Here is a 20,844-nt window from a genome sequence, read left to right as displayed (position 1 = left end):
CTCGTCAATAGTAACATCCCAGCTTTGTTATTGGTTTGTACCGTCTTCTCAGAACCTGTATAAAATGAAAACTGAAGGTGTAGGAGCAGGACATACATTGTAGGAAATAGGAGAGACGTTTCTGGTCTGGAATCACACATGCATTTGCGGCCAGTTTTTGGACGCAGCGATTGAAAGGTGGCAAGTTCCGTCACTTTGTTGTGCAAGAGTATCTTTGATCGTTTGATCGTTCAAGATCACCTTTGATAGTGCAAGAACACCTTTTGATCGTACAGGAACACCTTTGATCCTGCAAGAACACCTTTGATCGTGGCCTGAATATACGTCTTTGTCAAACGGCGCCATTCCCGTGCTCAATACAATAGTAAGTATTAAATTTGGATGAGACATAGGAAGGGAGATACTGAAACAAGCCTCACTTGTGGAGTATCTGATCTTGCATTAATTACAACGGCGCTGTCTAGCTGTGATAAATATGAAGGATGACTTCTTGGGATATACCCCTAGCTACATCATACTTATAAATGTACTCATTAGCCTCCCTTTGGCGCATGTTCAAACTTGTTTGTTTATTGTTTGACGCCGCACTCCAGTGATATTATAGTGATCTGTGATTTAATGAGGTTGTACCAGACAATTCCAGTGATAAACAGCAAGGGCACCGGCTTACCAATTAGGATATATGTGTCAGTTCGACACATATATCCGTATCCGAATCCAACGTAAAGCATGTGTTGCTAAGGACCAATTCACAGGTGTCAAACTGAATATGAGTACAAGACCGTCACAGGCTGAATCATGAATGCATGATGAGGCACAGGTATCAGGTACAGTGATATAAAGTATCTGTTACTTGAGAACGCTGCAATACAGACTTTTAGCTATATCACTGACCTGTAGACCTGTAAATTCTTGATTCTTGACCAGACATCCCAGTGTTTGTTAGACACAACACAAAGGATTCAGTAAAGTACTTTTACAGTGCGGGGATTGTGTTATGGTTTATTACTTAGCATTGGTTGATCTTTGGACGGGTGTTCTTTAACCAACTCACTGGCTCTCTCAATCCATTCCTTCCTCATATACTCACTCACCCACTCCTGCGCTCACTTACACACTCACTCAGAGATGTTTTATCTCTCCTACCACACGACAGTGTCCCTGCTCTGCTGTGGAAGATCCTAGAGAACTTGTCACAGGTTCTGTTCAGGACAGCAAGTGTCCTTGCGTCTTTCTGCAGCACAACAGTTCAAGAATGTTATTTTTTGGTTAGTCCAAAAAATACGTATATGAAAATCTTAACAAAAAAACAACATTTATGAAGACATGCTATAAATGAAATTAACCCTGTTGTTATTCTAACCCCTTCAAATATATATATATAAACACGATGAGAAAATAATCCTTACCCGCCTGCTATGGGCACGTATGGTCCAACCTCCAGAGGGATCCGTTATATTCTCATGGTCCTGCAGTACCCGACACATGAGACGGACCTGTGAGAACCCGTAGCTGGTGCAGCCCAACGTTGCCTCACAGCTGTGCCGGCACATCAGCGGTCCCAGGAACCTCGTCTCACCTGTGTCGCTTAGCAACAGGACATTGACCAGAACCAGCACAGCACAGACATAAACAGCTGTGTTTGGCAACATCACGTTGATACAATAAAACAGGATATATTTTACTGTTAGTGCGGATTGATGTTCGTTGCAATAAGATGGTTCTGCACCTTGCATATTTTGTCCTGAGAAGTAACAATAAATGCTTAGTATTCAGGTTAATCCAACGAGCACTGACATTCACATTCTGAGGTACCTTCCTATTAAATTAATGGGATAAGAAGGTCATTTCACTAACGGTTAATTTTTAATTTGGGCATCGTCCAAGTATAATTTTGAGAAAGAAGATGATAAAATCTTTACTTGGCAGTTAATTTTGATTGGTTATCATATAATGATGAACATTTCATTCCGTTTTAGTAACATTTGCAATTACAATTCAAACGAAACTGATCCCATCTAAAAGACCCACTTAATATACTTCTATTTGTTTGACTTTATTCACGTACTCTACTGGATGAGTGAGCTTTTCGAAATGTCCAAGCAATGTCAGAGTTGGGACACGAGAAATGGGCTTTACAAATTGTACCCAACTGGGGAAACGAACCTTGGTCGTCTCATTAACCACAAGGCTACCTCACTATTAAGATTCATTAGATGTGTTGGTATTTAAGTCGACTTGCATAGCAGTGTCGGCTACCCATTGCTCAAAATCGGTCACTTGCCGTAGGCATATTTTTCCATGTTAAACTGGACCACGCATGTCCCGAAGAACAATATATTGTCCAGAGTTATCTCCCTTTCCATCCTCTCTTCATTCTGTCTTGATGCTAGCGACCCAAAACTTTCTCAATCGGTCCACGGTCTCGATCGTTGCACGGTACTAGAACGAACATTTTGCGCAATAGGGAACCATGACATGTGTCAAGCAAGTTAGCGAGCCTGACCACTCGATCCCGTTAGTCTCAATTACGACAAGCATAGTCACCTTTTATGGCAAGCATGGGTTGCTGAAGGCCTATTCTACCACGGGTAGACCTTCACGGTGCGGCGAGGTTAATAATGGCGGTTGGATAGCCTAGCGGTTAAAGCGTTGACTCTTTACGCCGAAGATCTGGGTTCGAATCCCCACATGGGTACAATGTGTGAAGCCCATTTCTGGTGTCCCGTTCTGTGATATTTCTCGAATATTACTAAATGCGGCGTGAAACTAAACTGAGCCCTAAGATTAGGAACAGCTGTCTGGAACAAAACCAACACTGGATTATAATAAGGCAGATCTAGCTCTGTCCCAGCATTGGGGAAATACGTGCCATGCAGGAAGGTGGAATGTACGAACATCTAATCAGTGAAGTGAAACAGTCAGACAAAAGGTGTGGTCAGCCTATTCTTCTTATCGTATCAGTTCAGTGTGTGTGTGCGTGAGGGCGCGCACACTCATGCATGTGTGTGTGTTTGTGTGCAGAGGTTTGCTTGGATGTGTTTTCGTTTGAGGTTTCGTGTGTGTGTGGAAATAGTCGAGCCTAGGCCAGACATATCCAGTGATCAATAACATTAGCATGCAATTATGACATGATGACATATTTCAACCAAGCCAACGAGCCTGACCACCCATCCCATTAGTCACCTTGTTACAAGCGTGTAACAATAATTACAGTTATCTGCAGTGTTCATCATAATCACGAAACATGTTTACTGCGAGACGTTCGAACACATACCTCGGAAATACATCTTCCGGGTTGCCTCTTTAAATAGAGAGTCGATGAGGAAATGTGTCTGTTTATTTACATCCTTATATTAATAGGGTATGTTTAACACGAGGCGTCTGAACACATACCTCGGAAATACATTGCTGTTTGCGTGACATATCAGGTTACTCATCTGATAGTTGCAGTTTATCCTTTCACGTGACACGACCTTTACTTCGCGGAACAGCTTTATCAAACAGGTTCAACTGTATATTGATCTCGTATTGTTTCTGTTTGGACTCAAGATCCACCATCAGCGAAACTGTTATCTACAGTTTCGTGTTCACAAGGAGGCCGGTATTAGCGAGATATCTAAAACTGGATACACTGTCATGATAGCCTGAAATATATAGCTTCCCGTGATGTTTAGTCACCCAGGCACCGTGTTTGTGTAGTCACACAGCGATCTCTCAGACGGTATGTTTCAAAGTTTGTGTATTTCAGTAATATCTCAACCGCTTAGCACCTTCTTGTGGTTACGTGTCTTCGTCAGTTTGTCGTGACAAGTCTGTGTTCGTACCTGATAGGTGACACGTGATGTAGTTCTTGTCGAGGGTGTCCTCCCCAAACCCTACCTTGTCATATACACCGTCAGACATATTCAACAAAGCCTGTGCAAGTCTAGAATATATGGGAAGTGTAGGTTTCCATAGTTCCAGGAAAATGAAGCAAGGGCCACTTTTTATTATATCTTATAAATATTTTTGTGCGCAGTGTTTTGTGGTAGATATGGTCATTTCAGATACTAATCTCCAAATAACCTCACATACCAACATAACTGAAATGTCTTCAAAGCACCTTGCACGAATCTCTGGTTCCGATTGTTCCAGACACGCGAACTGATACGCCTAAGTGATCTGATCAGTGACTCCGTGGAACGTCAGTATACATCCGTGTAGATAGAGGATATTAAACGACTTTCCTCATAATACCACGTTTATTAAACGAGGTAATGATTTTGTATTGTCAACGCGTTCATATATGGTTGTTGCGTCGACTTCGGATCGGCTCATGGAGAGGATGACTGGAGAACTAGCTCATGATTTTGATGAACATTACGTTGACGAAGACAAATGAATACGTTGATGGACACGAAGGCATAGTTTAGTCGTTCAGACTTCTTTTGCTGGTTTCACAAGACATGACAAACAAGTATACATGAATCATGTGAGCGGACTTCCAGCTCAACCCCAGGGCCTTTCCTGCGAGCGGCATAGTCCTGCTGGCGATCGTCCCTACAAAGACAGTCGGAATACTGGACTCCACAGTCACCCAGTATTGATATGAGCATATATATATATATACAGTTTTCATCAACAATGGACAGGCAAAGATTCAACAATGGACAGATAGAAAAACAATAGCACTTGTACAGTTGATGTGATGACAGACACAGCCAAGGGGAATGACCAATAAAGACTATAAATGTCATGTACAGTAATTAATGGAAGGGGGGAAAAGAGGAACAAGGTAGCCGACAAGACAATGTACGCTTCGATAGTGCTAAACATCAAGAATGCAGATTACATAATAACAATTCATTATCATATGGCCTGGCTACATAGTTTTTGTTTGGTTTAGAAATATTTGGATGATGGTTGCCTTGAATTCGACACTATAACAGTATCAAGCGAGTTTAGTCGTCTATTTGTTACTCTCCAACATACAGTGATAGAAACTGTTGCGAAATTGCCCAGAGTGTCATGACTGCCAGTTTTCCGTGAGTCAAGCAAGGTCTAGCATCATGGCGACCGCGGCATTAGCATTGTGACGTCAAACTGTGAAACATCATGACGTCATACGTCCAGCGGTATTGCTATAAGGGTAACGCTAGCAAGCAAGAAAGTGCATAATGGCACAGGCACATGTGACGAATGTGAGCCAGATATATGGTCAATAATGAACCCAAGTTTATTCGAGCCGTAGGTGATTGAACTTCAACAGCTGAGCTACTTATGACGTCACCTAACAACGGGCTTGGTAATGGCCCGTCGTCAAGCATTTTGCGGGCGTTATCAAGTTACAGTGGACCGCTCATTTCTGATAACGAGCGGTCGTTTTTATGATGATTCTATCCATTTTAGCTATAAACTTGTTTAATTTTGCCGTAAACATATTACACATAATGACATATTGTCGATATGTTCACAATGTCAACCTCTGTTCTGTCTGGTCAACATTTGCATTGCTCTTTATATTAGGAGAACCGGAGCTCTCATTTAGAATGCATAGGTGGGAGGCGGGAACGAGTGCTCCTTGAGCAGGAATAGGTTTTCTGTGTGATAACCAAAGAATGGAAAACGAATATCATTGATCACTAAACTTTACTGCCATTCATAACACGAGAGCAAAATGACGTCGACTGACCGTGTACCAGTGAAATCGTGGTCCTTTTTTTGTAAACACGTCGGGCATCGAAGATTTCTACCTCCGCAGCATCTTTGATGTTTTTGAAGTTAAAACGAATGATGTTGGAGAACATGCCTTGAGCTTAATCTTCACTGAAAAAAATTCGACGCAGAAATTTCGTCAGTAGTGCAAAAGCGGAAGTATTCCGTCATATTTCAAACCGGGTCTAGATCTAGCAGGCGTGACGTCCACCACACCCCCTAACCTGTCCGCCTCTCTCCTGGCCGCAATGTCCAGTCCTTCCACGTTCTATGTCCATGTTCCCGCACATAATAGTTGGTCTGTCAGGCTTTTACCAAACTGGTGAATATCATCGTGGTTATCAATAAACAGTTAAATAATTGTACCGAATCACTGTATAAACTGCATTATGCGTAATCTATTCTACCCATCGACAGTTTAGGCTTACTGGTGTCACTTACTTCAGGCAACTGTTCTAAACTAGATTTTGCCAAACAAGTCATACTGTTTACAGGTACTGTTTTACACATGAACTGATGTATTGTAAAATATATTCATAACTTTGAAACGATTATTCTCCAGCATTCAATAATTGATGAATTTCAGTGAAAAATGGCGAATTCCTATCAAAACCTTGCTATCAAAACGAAGCTGTCCTCATGCACGATATTTGAACGTGCTTTTCAACAGTCTGATGAATGACCCTCCTGCAATTACTGTGCATAATTAGGTCTGCGGTTGGTTCCCCCAAGGTAGTGGCGAGATTCATTTTCCATGTAACCATATATACATACATAACATGTGGTAATTGTTTTTAGTGAGTCCTAACTTTCCATAGGTAGTTTATTTATGCTGCTTACAAATTGCTTTCTGACCTAAAGGAGTTAGTTTGTTAAAAATGTCTTATTTTGTTCCTTACTCAACCTGTACCTTCACCTGGACGATTCCAAACAATTTCGAAGAGAAAAGGCCCCAACACGTTTTGTGTCCCTGCACGCCAAACAGTCCAGTATTAAAAGGCTTGTCAGTCGTGCTAGAATCATGATAAAGCTACTTCGTTTTCAGTTTTTCGGTCCTTTATCGTTGATTCATGTTCACATTTCTTTTGTTGGCTTTTTTTTTTCAAATTAAATTTAGCGGTCTTGAAGCAAAGGTAAAGAACCGCGAGAAGGGTAGACCTATCTTCCAAATGAAAATTCTTAGAGTTCATGATACCAAATTATAAATTACACTCAGAAAAGTGTTTGTATTGTGACATCCATCATATCCAACTAACAGCCCTTGTCACCATATATTCCATGGTTTTTTTCCAGATACCATGAAAAACGCAGGGGCACCTGCCGACCAGACGCGGGTCAGTCTGACCTTACGTCACGTGACTCATAATGAGAAGTCCCTGGTCGAGGCTTACATCCTGGCTTTCCTGTTGGGGCCGTTAGGAGCACACCACTTCTACCTGGGCCGCCCCTGGTATGGGGTGGCCTACTTGTTCACCTTCGGCTTGTTCGGGGTGGGGTACCTCATCGATCTGTTACGGATCCCGTCGCTCGTAAGAGAGGCCAATTTGAGACTGATGGACCCATCCCTTGCTGACAAGAAGTCTCTCCTCGACGCTTACATCTTGTGGTTTCCATGTGGGATTATGGGTATGTATGCTGGTTAATATCAATGAAGATTGTGTTTCAATGAGTGAGTGAGTTTAATTTTACTACGTTTCTGATAATACTCCAGCAATATCACGGCGGGGCTGGTCAGTGAGTATGGTTTACGTTTCCACCAACACTCCAACAATATCACGGCGGGGCTGGTCAGTGAGTATGGTTTACACCGCTTGTAGCAATATTCCGGTAGTATCACGGCGAGCCACGCCAGCTGAAATGGGCTTCACCGATTGTGCCCATGTGAGGAATCGAACTTCGGCGAGACAATTCACTGTGCTACGCCGCCGCTGCAAGGCAAGGCACTGCTAGGCGAGCCAGACGAAGTCAGCAAGAATCTCATCAAAACGACATTCGGCTGTCGCTCCCAGCTGTCAGCGTGACGAGCAAGCCAGCATGTACAACTTGGCTACCACCCGCCTCCCATAAAATTTGGGTTCAACGTATGAAGCTACTGCTTGACAAGTATTACAAGAGCCAGCGCAGTGAACGCGCTTGTGACAAGCAGGGAGAGCAAGTAATCTGGACGAATACACTTGATGGCTGCAGGTAGATTGGCGATTAAGCACGTGCAGTACATGCTAACCGTGACGTGAAATTAATACCGCTATTGTTTAACACGTGTCTCGCACAGGGATTTAGTTCAACAAAACACCATCAGGGCACGATTCGCACGAGGAATTGAATAATTCAATATTTAGACGACAACCTGTTTCCCTCTTGTTTCAAATGGAATGTTCCCGTACATGCAAACTGGGGTCGTTTGTCACGTCATGGCTCATCTAGTCCTTGTCAAACAGTATTTATAGAGTCCCTCGTCTTGCTATTGTTGAAATATTGCTATAGGTGGCATATTGTGAAACGCACTCACTCACTCACTCAAGCTATGCGTGTACCAGATATAGGAGAGCTAGGAAAGGTTTTGTGGCGAATCAAACACTTCGGTACAGCAACATTTTGGAGGAACGTTGATGCACCTTCAACGTTGCGGCAACGTTGTATGTGTAGAGACCACGCACCCACAACATGTACGTTCAGGTGGATACAGATAGTAGTTATGACACTCCTTGGTTACTACTCACTGATAATTCGTACGGAGCAAATGTTTTGTATAAGTGGACCGTAGTATTCTCGCAGTGACGTCGTCGTTTTTGAGGTGCTGTACCGCAATGTATATTTTACAAAAATAATCAGGGATATATGTAAATTTTGAAATTATGAATAATGATCTATGTATTCATTGTCACACTGAAGAAATATCAATCATTAAAATACCAATTTCCCTAACTTACTTTTTCCAGTCTATAACCAACCTACACTGGCGACGATAAAACTAATCGATTTCAAATCGATTACACAATGCCATTCAGAAAGTGGTCAAATGCAACATATGTCATATGTGGGATTTCACCTTCTTAGTAAAGTACCAATTCTAGTACTTTTTTGTTTGAGTCCCATCCGGGATTCGAACCCGCACCCTCAGAGTCCTAGCCCGCTCAGTCATCGGCTGACTTTGTATGTTGGCTATTAGGTTCCTGATTCTGAAGGTGCGGGTTCAAATCCCGGATGAGGCGTAACCAAAAAAGTACTAGAATTTGTTCTTGTGAAAAGTGAAATCCAAAATATGACATACGTTGCGTTTTCACATCATTTACAATTGACAGATACGCCCCGGCTGAGGAAACACCGATGTTTAAGTTAATAATAAAGTTCGCTGTTATTTTCATTCTGATAGAGATACTGGCATCATTGAGCCGTTTTATCAATCACAATAACGGTGACAGTTGTAATATATTGTTAGGTTATGTATTTCTAATCTAACAGCTTTTAATAACAATTGCGAATTTATCATTGTTATTTCTCAAATTCAACACTTTGTACCGCTTACGGCTTTGCTGAGATTTTCCAAAGTTGAAGATGTTGCTAGACGTATTCCTGTGATGGTGTTTATACTACCAACAATATCCAAGCACCTTTCTGGGCTCTGGGGTAGCCTAGTGGTTCAAGCATCTGCTCGTCACACTATAATGTACATACAGAATATGTGGACCACTTTCTGCTGTGATAGTGTTGGCAAATTGCTTTCCATATTATCTCACTCACGTAAACGATTCTCATGAATTTTCTTATGATTTCGTTAAAGTATTTTGAATGATTTGATAATGTAAATAACTGTGATAACTGTGAGGTCTTGCAGTATTGGGTGTGCCTGAAACATGTAATTGGGCATTCGAATCCCGGTTGAATCACGCACTCATCAAGTACCTCGTTATGATTAGAAAGGCACTCGGTGCGCTTACTAGCAGCACGAGTTGCATAATCCCCAGGGAGTTTAGATTGATAATACAATGTGATGCTGAGATTGACATCCAGTGATCGAGGAAAACAAGTGAAGGCAGCTTGAGCAGGAACTTGTTGCGTGGATACGTGCATAATATACATATCCTGTAGTTTGCCCTGTATTAGGGTTCCTCAGCCCCAAACTCGAAGGTTTTGCGACCCGTGAAGGTCCCGGGGTAGAACAGGCCTTCAGCAACCCATGCTTGCCATAACAAGGTGACTGTGCTTGTCGTAAGAGGCGACTAACGGGATCGGGTGGTCAGACTCGCTGACTTGGTTGACGCATGTCATCGGTTCCCCATTGCGCAGATCGATGCTCATGTTGTTGATCACTGGATTGTCTGGTCCAGACTCGATTATTTACAGACCACCGCCATATAGGTGGAATATTGCTGAGTGCGGCGTAAAACTAAACTCACTCACTCACTCGAAGGTTTTGCAAAGTGACTAATAATATCCTAGACCTTAATGGGACTCGCAACGATGTTACCTGAAGTGGTTTTACATCCTGGCATCACACCCACCTCACTCACTGACTCATGATGATTTTCTCTTCACAAGGTTTCCATCTGTTCTACCTGAGGAAACCAGGACAAGGCATTTTGTACCTGATGACCTTTGGCCTTTTCGGAATCGGCTTCCTCATTGACCTCTTCCGAATACCGTTTCTCGTCAAGGAGGTCAACGACTACCCTCCTGGATACAAGCCACCGAAGTCCATGTTCGAAGCCTACATGTTCGGGTTGTCTCCCCTTGGGATCCTTGGCGCCCACCATTACTACCTCAACCGTCCGTTTTGGGGCATTTTGTACACGTTGACGCTGGGGTTGCTGGGGGTGGGGTGGCTTTATGACTTGTTCCGAATGCCATGTCTCGTGCGAAGGGCAAGGGAGATAAATGCTGGGGAACGAGATGCTGGACTGAAGCACGTGGACGACGGGTACATCCTCTGGTTCACGTGCGGCATCAGCGGAGTGCATCACTTCTACCTCGGTCGACCTCTGTGGGGAATTTTGTACTTCTTCACTTTGGGACTATTTGGAATTGGTTGGCTTGTAGACATGTGTCGCTTGCCTGGATTGGTCAGTGATTACAACAGGAAATACGTCGAACGACAGCTGCTTGCTCAGGAGGCGCGGCGACAACTTGGTGGGACGGTGACCACGTCATTGACTGGGCAGACGGTGGTAGCTACGACTCTTCCTAGTGCGCCTGTGATGAACCCACCCAACCAGGTAATGATGCCTCCACCATACACCCAGGGTTACCAGGGAAGCTACCAGACGATGCCTATTGGGCACCCTGGGTACCAACAGCAACAGGGGTATCAGCAGCATCAAGGGTACCAACAGCAACAGGGATACCAGCAACAACAAGGATACCAACAGCAACAGGGATACCGGCAACAACCACAGGCAACCAGTGGGTACCCGGGAGTTTCCAACGTGGCATTCGACCCAAATCCGGGTAAGACTCTAGACATGTATGCTTCCTATTCACCAGACATTGCTATTTTTACACCACATTTACCAGTTTTTCAGACATATAAAGACAACCTATTAACAATCAAGACCAGACAATCAAGTGACTTATAAGTCATAATCATTGCGTACGTGTTCTTGAATCAAATGAAACACTTTTCAGCATATCTCCACCTCTCTTTGGGGAAGCAAATCCCAACTCAACTGGTGTTTACTTTCTTCTGTACGTTAGTATACATTTGCTTCAGGTTTACCTGGCCCGGACGAGCAGCCCCCACCTTACACGGAATCTGGTACTGACGTTAAGAGCGGCCCGCAAGTCTAACAGAAACAAAAATAAGAAAATGGTAGCGTCCTGGGCCCCGTTCCTTAACGCGATCGTAGCGCTAGGTTGATCGTATCGTGACTCCCATAGTTTAACATAGATTCAAGACTGTCGTAGCGCTAAGTTGATCGTAACTCCCATAGTTTAACATATACTTACGACTGTCGTAGCGCTAAGTTGATCGTAACTCCCATACTTTCACACAGACTTGCGACCGCCGTAGCGCTAAGTTGATCGTAACTCCCACATCTTAACAACAGACTTACGACTATCGTAGCGCTAAGTTGATCGTAACTCCCATACTTTAACACAGACTTGCGACCGCCGTAGCGCTAAGTTGATCGTAACTCCCACATCTTAACAATAGACTTACGACTATCGTAGCACTAAGTTGATCGTAACTCCCATACTTTCACACAAACTTGCGACCGCCGTAGCGCTAAGTTGATCGTAACTCCCACATCTTAACAATAGACTTACGACTGTCGTAGCGCTAAGTTGACCGTAACTCCCACATCTTAACAATAGACTTACGACTATCGTAGCGTTAAGTTGATCGTAACTCCCATACTTTCACACAAACTTGCGACCGCCGTAGCGCTAAGTTGACCGTAACTCCCACATCTTAACAATAGACTTACGACTGTCGTAGCGCTAAGTTGATCGTAACTCCCATACTTTAACATATACTTACGACTGTCGTAGCGCTACGATCTCATTGAGGAACGGTCTCCTGCCGTTTAACCTTAAATTACTAAATTACACTCTCTATATGGCAGTGTCAGTAGACACAACAACAACTGTCTGGGCCACGCGCAGCTACGTCGTCAAAAGCACTGTATTTATCCGGGGACGCATGGTGGCTCCGAATCTCAGGTTTATCCACGTCTTTATGTCCGCACGCATCAATACCTGGATCACTAAATGGAGCTGAACTTCACAGAACTGCATTGGCCTTTCCTCCTATACCATGCAGACACAGCCTATCACTAACTTACAGTTCTAGGCGGCGTTAAGCCAAGATTAAACTCTATGTTACTTGCATGCTTTCACCGTCCAAATGAAGTCAAAACTCTCTTATGTTTTTGTTTTCTTGATACTGACATTGCCTTTAAGAGTTTTCCTTCCAGACAGTTTTAAATAGACTGTATAAATGACATAATCCCATGTGTTCATTTCACTGTATATCTCTCTGAAGTGGTGCGGCAGGGTAGCCTCGTGGTTAAAACGTTCGGTCGTCATGCTGAAAACACAGGTTCGATTCCCCCCAATATGTGGATTCCGGTGTCCCCCGCCATGATATCGCTGGAATATTGCTAAAGGCGGCGTAAAACTAAATTCACTCACACTAAAATGCTGCGTTTATATCCTCCGGAGTCACAAAGTAATAATACTCAAGTTTCAAACATATACTCATTTGACCAATGTGAAGGCGTGAGTTGCTTTAATAACTTTGTTTATAAATTAACGGCGATCCGAGCTATAATTCGACTCCAGTAACTCATGTCGTAAGAGGCGACCAACTGGATGGGACGGTCTGGCTCGCTGACTTCGTTAACATGTCATCGCGTCGCATAAATCGGTGTGCATGGTATCAATCACTGGATTGTCTGAGCCAGTCCAGATCATTCACTCAAAGAATCGCTGAGTCTCCGCGATATACAAACAACTATCTTGCTAGAGTATTAATCAAAGCATGTTTGCGGAGTTTCTATATTGTTCAGTTGGAAAACAATAATGCTGACTTGTCTGGAGTGAAAGGTATTTTTCTGTGTTTTTTTTTTGTTTGTTTGTTTGTTTGTTTGTTTATGATTGATTCAGAATCAATATGTTACAGTCGGATTGTGAAATCAGTCATTTCGAAAAAAAATTCAGTCATATTGTGAAATGAAGATACTTCAGGTTTTTCATTCGTTTCATCTGTATGTGTTGGACAGGGGCTGGTGAGGTGTGGCTGTTCTGGACACAGCAAGTGTCAAACAAACACGTGTAAATGCTTCAAAGCCAAGCTGAAGTGCAACACTCGCAGCTATAACAGTTTTAACTGTTAGTGACAGCAAGTGATGTTGAACTTGTTATCCACATTTGAAGATTAATGTTTGAATGAAATTTCTAGGCATGACTGAAGTATATTGATTGTTTTTACACAACATAGCATGAAATGACTTACACTCTTAGTAAATTCAAAGCTCTGACCACATATGTCAACGTATCTTCAGGCCTCTCCATGTTTTCATCGTATTTGGTACTGACATGTTGTTTGTTTGTGTATATAACAATGCTGTACACAGATATTGTATGTTTTAATAAAGAAATTGAACACATAATCACTTGTTATTTCCTTTTGTTTGGAATATTTATAGCTTTGTCTGTCCTCACTGTGTATCAATTTTCAATTCGAAGTTGTATGTAGGTGTGTGCATGAGTGCGTGCGTGCCTGCGCTCGTTCGCTCGTTCGTACGAATGCACGCAGCGACACCCGTACGTAAGATTCAACGTATACTCCGATAGAATGTCGTTATTTAAGATATCATGTTCATGTTCAAAGTCCTTCACACAGCCAAAGCATCTCTGTACTGAAAGGGCCGTAGGGTTGGGCCAGAGGTTAGAGCGTTGGCTCGTCCGTTTCCATTTCCCACGAGATAGAGGTTCGTATCCCAACATGGAAACAGTATGTGAAGATGCTCATAAGTCCTCCATGATATTGTAAAAACACCACTAAAAGTGTCATAAACCCATAATCATTCACTGCTGCCCGAACCAGAGTCAGATTTACCATTAGACCTGTTACATGATCGCATGTTTATGAATTGCTACATCTTGTACCCCTTACTAAAAATACAGATGGAAGCTACGCTACGAAAGGGGCGTTCCTATCAACACGTAGTCTATCACTGCACTACATCTCCTCTCAAGATTCCTCATGCTTGCTATAAAAGGCGACTATGCTTGTCGTAAGAGGCGACTAACGGGATCGGGTGGTCAGGCTCGCTGACTTGCTGGACACATGTCATCGGTTCCCCATTGAGCAGATAGATATTCATGCTGTTGATCACTGGACTGTCTGGTTCAGACTCAATTATTTACAGCCATATAGATGGAATATTGCTGAGTGTGGCGTAAAACTAAACTCACTCACTCACCTCTCAGGATTCCGTTCTATGGAATCATCTGTTCTCCATTCAGCGTGTTCGATCTTTTATTTTCTATATCAGGTTCAGCACCGGGATTTGGAAGGCACTGACATGACACTGACGTTCGATTTTGACGTAGGTATTTCAGAATACCTGAACTATAGTAAACCATTATGGCGAACTCAAAGGGGTGTTACAATCGTAGTTTGTATTTCGAATATACATAGTCGTTGAGACTACAAACACACTTCGGCATATCCGTGAGATACTCGTATCCGTGAAGAGTCGTGTTAGAATTGGTCTTCAGTAACCCATACTTGTCGTAAGAGGCGACTAACAGGACTGGGTGGTTTGGGTCGCTTGTTATCGTATCTTAACTGAACGATGCTCGTGCTGTTGATCACTGGATTGTCCGGTCAAAACTCCATTATTTTCAGACCGATGTCATATAGCTGAAACATTGCTGAGTGCGGCGTAAAACAACAACCCAGCTAACCAAGTTACCTTACTGTACCATGCAGTGCATGTATCCTGCATAATTTTTTATCGGACAAGGACATCTTTTACGAGTGTTTCACTAGACTACCACAGAGCATTTTTAAACATCCTACGACATTTGTTTGTCTCTACGGTGTATTAATCACACAAAAACTCTCAGTGGGTTTGTTGTGTAAGTCATCAGGCTCGTGAGGTGTAAATGTGTCAACCAGCTCAGCAAGCCTGACCAACCGATCCCCTTTCTTCACGGGCATCTCGTTTTGTGAAAGCACGGGGGCGGTGTTGATAACAAGACAAGAGTTATCTCCCTTATCAAATTTGATTCGCGTATGCTGTCTTAATTGAATGAGTGAGTGAGTTTAGTTTTACGTCGCACTTAGCAATATTCCAGCTATATGGCGACGGTCTGTAAATAATCGAGTCTGGACCAGACAATCCAGTGATCAACAACATGAGCATCGATCTGCGCAATTGGGAACCGATGACATGTGTCAACCAAGTCAGCTAGTCTGTGTCTTAATTGAAGATAGTGCTGATACAATCTGCTAGCACATTTGTTTTGTTTTTCAAATATTAATATGGTAAGAATTTACTTTGTAAAGATTCTTTTTATAAAATTCTTGTGGCTGTAAAATCCTTTTTTCAAGGATGAATCAACATTTACTTTTGAATTTCTGCACCAGTTGGGGGCACTACTTGTCAAACAAATGCCGTGGAGACTTTTCTTTACATAATGAGATTTAGGACACATTTTTTCTACAAAATGAAAACAATTTTAGCATATCCTATATATTTTGCACCCAACCTCCATAATTTGAAGAAGAATTTGATGGTCCCACATTTAGTGAAGGGGAAACATAACCAGCTGTTGACCTTGTGGTACCTGTCTTATCCTAAATGAAGACGTTCCGTGTGTGTTTGTCATGCGTGTGCTGTAGACGACTGGCGAGTAGCGTAAGCTGTACACCAAGTGGTTCTCATGATACAGAATACTAAATAGCAGCTCCGGAAGTGCTGTGTATGTCTCCGCCTGTTTCACAAACAACGGCAACCGCTTGATGTATGTGCTGTATCCAAAGTACAGTACATTTTCTGAAGGATTAAACGCCATGCCGTGCAAACATCTTCCTCGGAAGATTACCGTTCTTATCCCGGTGTAGTCCACTGAGAATATTTCGACCGGGAGACACAGGTAGATCAAGTTGCGCGTCGGGTCCAGTGCCATTGCTGAAGGGGTGTTCCTTCCTCTGAATCTTCTTGAGTGAATGTTCAACAGCTGCTTGAATGACGTTCCGTTTACGGCCAATGTGTATATCTGTAGATCTTGCTTAACAATGGCTAGTAGATATCTGCCCTTGTTCGAGTCCAAGGTCATTGCACTGCAGTCTACACTGGCCTTTATTAGTTTTACACTGCTATTGTCTACATAGGTGATCACGATTCTGTGTGGTCGATCTGATGAAGACAGTAACGTCCGAGCTATGGCAGAGTATGACATTGCCTTGACGAGTTTAAAGGTCATGGAAGTGTGGACGTCATATGACCTTTGCGCCAAGGAATAACGGTAAACGGTACTGGGCCAGGACGTCATGTACTGTGTTATCAGCAATTCCACATCTTGTATCATTAATGGCACCTCTGAAAATATATATAAAATCACAATTTAAAACATATAAATAAAACACCCCTGTGAGAATGTGATAACGTCTGTACAAAGCTACCATTCGCCATACGTTTGTTTGTTCTTTGTTTGATGGTTTGTCAGTCTGCTTGTACTCTGTAACACAGGGTACATCATACCGTATACGAAGAAATGAATGTATTAGGTTGAGGTAGGTTGTATGTCACTGAGGCTGCCATGAGAGCCATCTGCGTGCGCATATCGTTAATCTTACAACAAACGGAGACAACTGACACGATTTATTGAAGGCATCTTACCATTTTGCTGCCTGGCACAGCGTACTGTTCCTGCTCTGTTGTAGATGATTCTAGAGAGGTGATAACATGGTGCTCTAATAGCTCTGTCTTGAAACTGGAAGCAACAGATGTACATTTGTATATTGCCTTAAATCATAGACAGCTGCCCTCAAGCAACGGGTGCTCTCCATTTTGGATAGGTGCTGTATAGCTACAGTTTCATAGCACTGTTACCTGAGGGTGTCTCGGAGTTATAACCTTCTCCCAAGGCAATCTGTCTTTCTACTCTTGTTCTGTGGATGATGTATCTACGACGAGTACACAAAGATAAGTCCAGTATTTCACAAATGTCCTCAGATGTTACCTAGTCTTTCCGAATTACTACACACAACATTAGATCGCAAACTAGAGCTTGTTGGTTTCTTTACAATTCTTGATACTATCAGTTTATCTGAGCTTTTCTCTCTAAAGCACTGACTATCTTATACAGAATACTTCTCCCTAGCAAGGTCACTGAGATTGCAAAACAGGCGGGAGGATGCAGATTGTCATAGACTAATTCAAATATCGCTATGACCAACATTTTAGAAATAAAGGCCGATTGTTCAAGTTTGAGTTACTGAGTGATTTTAGCGATGGTGAGTAAATAATTGATTATTGACATTACATACCTCAACATTGCTGCCAAGTACTTCAGCCCTCGGAACTCGGACTTTTATTTTGACATGATATACATCAGTATTGTTGACAAGTACTATCAACCCTGGGAACTCGGACTGCTATATTGACATCGCATACCTCAGTATTGTTGACATGTACTGTCCACCCTCGTAACTCGGACTGCTATATTGACATGACATACCTCAGTATTGTTGCCAAGTACTGTCAACCCACTGAGGTCAAATTGCTACACTGACATACATCAGTATTGGTGACAAGTACTGTCAACCCTCTGAGGTTGGAATGCTATACTGCCATGACATACCTCAGTGTTGTTGACAAGTACTGTTAGCCCCTCGTGGCCGGGTTTAAATTGTTGACAGGCAACGCAGCAGGTGAGATGAGACCTCGAGAAGACAAACACGGAACAACCGTATGTATGACGGCACAGCATGCTGCACATCTTGGGACCAGTGGGGCTTCTGACTTTGTCCTCAACACTAATGGCGTGGTCCAGGATAAAGAGCATGCCGCACATGAAGGACAGATGTTGCATCGTGCTGACTTCTTCCAGATATTGTGTCTGCAATATATGCATTATGTTTGTTTGGTTCTTACATTGTCAGTCTGTTTGTGTTTTAGTGCTTTAGTTCGCAATATTCCTGCTATACGACGGCACCCTGTAAACAAAAGTCTGGATCAGACGATCTACTGATTGATATCATACGCATTGCAGTTGAGATACAACGGCATATATCCATCACGTCTGTCCAGTTGAACCCCTTAGTCACTAACGTCAGTCTTAAGTTGATTAAGATCAATTCCCATCTACATATTACTCACTCACTCACCACACCTGTAGCAGGAGAACAGTCGGTTTGAGCATCATTGTCTCAAATCATTTAGCCCCAGATGAGTGAGTGAGTTTAGTTTTAAGCTATACTCAGCAATATTCCGGCTATTTAGCGGCGGTCTATAAATAGTCGAGTCTGGACCAGATAATCCAGTGATCAACAGCATGAGCATCGATCAACGCAATGGGGGATCCGATGACATGTGGCAACCAAGTCAGCGAGTCTGACCACCCCATCCCGTTAGTCGCCTCTTACGACCAGAAAGGGTTACCGGAGGTCAGTACTCTAATTCGGACATGCACGGGTTCCTAACTCCAAGACGCAGATGAAGGGGAGTTAATACCCATAAGTATGTTGAAGTAATGACCCGAATCAGCATGTCAGTGTAATAATCTTTGGGATGCCAAATACGAATGGATTGATGTCTGTAATTATTAAATAAGTGCACCAATCCAAAATAGAACTATGGATGCGTCTCTTCCTGCGTAGTTCAAACATATATTCTACCTGTATTCTGAATGTAAACATGTGAGTTCTCCATAGTTAATGTAGGGGTAATTTCTCCACTGTGCTAAAATTACCATTTGGAATGTCTCCACTGAGGATAAAGAGATAGAATGGATCAGCTATAGATAAAGAGATAGAATGGATCAGCTGTGGATAAAGAGATAGAATATCTCCAATGTGTACAAAGAGACAGAATGGATCAGCTATGGATAAAGAGATAGAATGTCTCCACTGTGGATGAAGAGAAAGAATGGATCAGCTATGGATAAAGAGATAGAATATCTCCACTGTGGATAAAGAGAAAGAATGGATCAGCTATGGATAAAGAGATATAATTTTATCCACTGTGGAGAAAGATATATAGTGTCTCCACCGTGGATAAAGAGACATAATGTATCAACTGCGGATACATGTACAAGACACTCGTTATGGATGTACAACTTCTGTGTTGTTTACAAATGATGTTTTGGGACTAATGTTTGCCCATCAGGTGAATGATAAAGGGGAAGGTATTGACCCAGAAACGTCGAGTGTAAATAAGAAAAGACGTTGCATATCCATAACAGGTCTCATGTATTACCCTACCAAGTTCTAAAAGCCTATCAAACATCTGTGGATAAAGAGATATACTGTCTCTGTTGTGAATAAAGAGACACAATGTCACCACAGTGGAGAGAAGATATACCATATCCACTCTGTGGATAAGCAGATATGACTTTAGCTTTTATTCTGGGACTATATAATAGCCTTGGTGTATATAAAAATATAATACCTACACAACTAATAAAGGCCATTATTTCTGCACATTTTCTATCAAGGTATATCTTCACTTCCAATAGACACACATTACCTTCTCAGTTGATATATGATGCCATAATATATACTTAGTTGATATATGATGCCATAATATATACTTAGTTGATATATGATGCCATAATATATACTTAGTTGATATATAGACATACTACCTTAGTTCTTGTTGTCCCATGGAATATCAGAACCTTACAATCCCTTAAATCTCTTACAATGTCCAATTCATTCATTGGTTGTTCCAGATACTATCTCAACAATATAATCATACACTGACAAGCAAAGGTAACTTCACCAAAGCATGTGTCAGGTCTGACATCAAAATACACGTGGATATGTATGAACAACGCAAATGACTACATGTATGATATGGTGACGAAAATACTGGGGCGCATTTTAATAGCGTTCACATAATATCAGCGTTTTTCTGTGAAATCATAAAAAGCATTGTGGCTAGGATTAAGGGCGTTTTCCGTGGATGCAAACTGCAATACGCTACGGTTATGATGATCTCGAAGGCACCAGTAATATGAGCTCGTATAATATTTTTATTAGTGCCAGAGGTGTTTAAATGGCGAGCGAGGCAGAACTTGTGGCGCGCTTACAACGTGCTGTATGTTGAGGGGTAGGAATGGAACGTTGTGCTGCACGAATAGCATTCACACAAGCGCTGTCATACGTAATCAGATATTTATGCCCACATCATTACGCCTGCACCTTCAAATGATATAGATACAGCGTTCTTTCCTGATAGGACGGGTGGGATAACCTAGAGGTCAAAGCGTTTGCTCGTCAAGCTGACAATGTACTATGCCTTGTACATCTAGTCTTGTACATCTAGTCTTGTACATCTAGTCTTGTTCATCTGCACTGAGCACTTGGAATACGCTCAGGTCAGTAAACACTTCCTGTCCCGAGTCTGTCCTCTGTCGGATGTTTCTTTCAGAAACCTACCGTGACTGCAATTTTTGTGTTAGATGAGA

At 42.4% G+C, this 20,844-nt stretch overlaps 1 protein-coding gene across 1 annotated transcript; it reads left to right on the top strand.

The window, feature by feature from the left end:
- Nucleotides 1–3,636: 3,636 nt before the first annotated feature.
- LOC137260167 (uncharacterized) lies at nucleotides 3,637–13,808 on the top strand. The gene is made up of 4 exons (XM_067797861.1): nucleotides 3,637–3,724; nucleotides 6,991–7,323; nucleotides 10,237–11,142; nucleotides 11,405–13,808. Exons 2-4 carry the CDS (start codon nucleotides 6,996–6,998, stop codon nucleotides 11,479–11,481), a joined length of 1,311 nt encoding a protein of 436 aa, XP_067653962.1. The 5' UTR covers nucleotides 3,637–3,724; nucleotides 6,991–6,995; the 3' UTR covers nucleotides 11,482–13,808.
- Nucleotides 13,809–20,844: the final 7,036 nt, after the last annotated feature.

This window comes from Haliotis asinina, chromosome 13, assembly GCF_037392515.1.
Source record: "Haliotis asinina isolate JCU_RB_2024 chromosome 13, JCU_Hal_asi_v2, whole genome shotgun sequence".
Taxonomy (NCBI): Eukaryota; Metazoa; Mollusca; class Gastropoda; order Lepetellida; family Haliotidae; genus Haliotis; species Haliotis asinina.
Note: the sequence above shows the minus strand (reverse complement) of the source record. Positions and strands in the feature narration are given on the sequence as shown.